We start from the raw sequence: 2,849 nt of genomic DNA on the forward strand, positions 1-2,849 counted from the left end.
ACGAAGTTGAGGATTTCAGATTTCCTTCCTTGGATGGTTGGGGACTAAGCTATTATCAATCGAGGTTAGAGATCTTCAAACCCTAAATTGACTTAATCGGTTTCTTTTACTTCTCTAGCCACAAAATAAGTTTACTATTAGATTTATGCGATCTGCATTTCTTAGATTTCAAACTTCATTTCCGTAAACATTTAGAAATTGCTCGATTTGTTACGCAAATGATAATGCATCTTTATGTTCGAGAATCCATTACACCGTTTACAGAATAGAAAATTAGGAAGCGGAGTCTGAGAAGATTATTTCTCCTTACATTCGAGAAGACATTGATTACACTTGGAAAGGAGGAAGAAGAAGAAGGACGGAGTACAAGGAAGATATCCTCTGTTACTACGTCTGCTTAAAAGTAGCAGAGTAATGGACCCTTAATTCCTTATTGCAATGGATTCAGGTTCAATGGAGCTTTAAATACTTCAGCCTGCACAACAAACATGCATAAATCAGCCTTAGCTAACAAGAAACCCTAAATCTCTGCGTGCATAACAATGCTACATTAATCCAGGAGTTACGGATTAGATCTCCTGTGGACTTGGGTTTTGAGGCATGGACATGATTAAGAAGCTGAATTGGGTATGGATTGTGTCCAACATAAAATTGATTACCATTTAGTAAAGAAACTTAAAAAGGTGCTAGTATACTACCTCTCCTCTTCGTCAGCAATGTTATTGTTGCCTTTGCTGCTGTTCCCTCCACTTGTCCTGTAATTGGGAAAGGGAATTTGGCCAGACTCGATATGCTTGAGGTCCTCTACGAGAATCTCATAATGTCTCTTCACTTCCTCCACCGTTTTTCCACCTACGGACCTGGCAATATTGTGCCAGCGGTCAGGGGTTTCCTTGTCATAGACGGCCAATGCCTTCTCAAACAACTTGTTTTGCTTGGGAGTCCAAGACGAGCCAGAGCTACGATAGGAAAGGGAGCTGGAAGCCATTTGCTCTGTTCAGATTTGGTTGTAGGGTTGAATATAGAGAGGCAAAGCAAGTGAACACTTGCTTACTCTACAACAACCACAGTTGAAGTGGTTCTGTTTTTTCTTTTGTGCGTTCTAACTTCAATTGAAGTGGGTTGATTGGGGTAAAGAAATAGATGAGCAAGGCAGAGAAGGAAGAGTAGTGTAACCCCTCAGAACACGAGGAAGTAGCTAGGGAGAGGAAGGCACTAGTGAAGGGACGATGAGCAAAGTGATGGCCATGCGTGCTCTTTATAAACTAGAGGAGAGGCAGGTGTTGATGTGGTGACAGTTGGCGAATAAAATTTGCCAAGGTGTGGAATATTTAATGACTAATCTCCCCAGGAACCACAATCTAGATAATGGGTAGGACAAGGAATAGCAACAGGATCAAAGAATCAGTATCTAACGACAGGTTTTTCCTCTTCTTTTTTCCATCCTTCACACCAAGATCAGCCACTATTAAGTACGATTTTCTTGACACTAGCCTCTGGAATAGTGGGATTCATACCAGAAAAGGCATTAAAAGTGGAAGATAAGCCAGATGATAGAACCCATATAAAGAGATCCGTTGCTTTCGCTGTTAAGCATGTCAACTTAGCAACGAAGCCACTTTGTTTAGGAATGGGAATCACACGGCTAAGCCGTTAAACGGGTTCCGAGCCTTTTTAGGATGAGAATACGAACAAGTAAAAAAAAGGAAGGATCAAAGAGTTAGGAAGTCCAGCTAGGCTAGTTATTGATCCTTGTTTCTGTTTTCCCCCTTCGTTTGTATCTTATAAGTAAGAATGCTAGACAGCCATTTAATCCGACGATAGTAGCCAACGTTCACGAGTGTACCACAAACCCATTTCCTCTCGTTAAGAGTGCTGTTGTGCTGTGTGGCTGAAAAAGACACAGGACATCTCTTCAGACCTTTTCCAAATTACGGACGATCTTATTCGTCAGAGCAGTTTTAGCTTCTTTGCTTTAATCTGAACAACATTCCAAAGGTTTATAGCTGGCCGGTTGTGTCCGTACAATGATGGTTTATGTTTTTTAGCTCGCAGAAATAGTTCAACAGGTCAGGTTTATCTTTTACGAGTAGGATCCTGTCACAGTTCATACATGTGGGGTATCGGAAATGATAGTATTAAAGCCAGCTCCTGTATCACCTGATGATGCTTTAAATTCTCAGTACTACGACTTTGCCATTATCCCCACCATAGCTTGGAAAGTGTTTCATTTCAACTTGCTATCTGGGGGATCGTATCTGAAAGTTCCTATAATGAATTTTAGCAGCTATTTTAAAGCTAATGATGTGTATTGAAGAATAGGAATCAAATGACATTAGGTTTTAAGCGGTAAAACAGTATCAAGATGCATTTCTTGTGCTTAACTGCTTGGAGAAGGTCATAAAAGGAAAAGACAGTTTCCAACTTACATTTCTTGACATCAAGAAACCTTTAGAACCACATAGTAGGCATGGGAAGACACGAGGCAATGGTAGCAGCAGATAATTTAAGTTTCTGTGCCTAATAAAGCCACTTAGAAAGGTGATGGGTTTATATTGTTTCTGTGTTTTTAACTCGTTTAAGAATTATATTCCCAACCGTTTAGAGCCGTAGTTAGCCTCTCCTTTCCCCAAGAGGAACAAAAAGAAAAGTTATTTGGAACTTTACCTAATTTCTGTGTGCTCACGGGTTGAACCCGTTGGGCCCATGTAATTGTTTTGCTGGCGTCGTTGCACAAAGGTTGAAATGTACAGCTTTCAACTCAGGGGGGCTTCTTGGTTGTGATGGGATATCCAATCTGCCCAATGCATTGCAATCTTTTTTATCAGCCAAAACTGAAACAATATCCT

The 2,849-nt window shown here is 40.5% G+C and overlaps 1 protein-coding gene across 1 annotated transcript; it reads right to left on the bottom strand.

Annotated features, from left to right (window-relative positions):
- Window positions 1–365: 365 nt before the first annotated feature.
- On the bottom strand, window positions 366–1,377 carry LOC122659656 (protein RADIALIS-like 3). Its single transcript, XM_043854755.1, has 2 exons — window positions 699–1,377; window positions 366–475 (listed from the first exon to the last, which is right to left on the bottom strand). The coding sequence occupies exons 1-2, from the start codon at window positions 986–988 to the stop codon at window positions 451–453; spliced, it is 315 nt and encodes a 104-aa protein (XP_043710690.1). The 5' UTR covers window positions 989–1,377; the 3' UTR covers window positions 366–450.
- Window positions 1,378–2,849: the final 1,472 nt, after the last annotated feature.

This window comes from Telopea speciosissima, chromosome 4, assembly GCF_018873765.1.
Source record: "Telopea speciosissima isolate NSW1024214 ecotype Mountain lineage chromosome 4, Tspe_v1, whole genome shotgun sequence".
Classification (NCBI taxonomy): domain Eukaryota; kingdom Viridiplantae; phylum Streptophyta; class Magnoliopsida; order Proteales; family Proteaceae; genus Telopea; species Telopea speciosissima.

What these genes read in the sequence shown, in the direction of transcription:
- LOC122659656 (XM_043854755.1), bottom strand. Translation starts at nt 988, where the DNA reads ATGGCTTCCAGCTCCCTTTCCTATCGTAGCTCTGGCTCGTCTTGGACT. An exon ending in ATTGCTGACGAAGAGGAGAG is followed by an intron (nt 476 to 698) that starts GTAGTATACTAG and finishes TTTGTTGTGCAG; the next exon opens with GCTGAAGTATTTAAAGCTCC.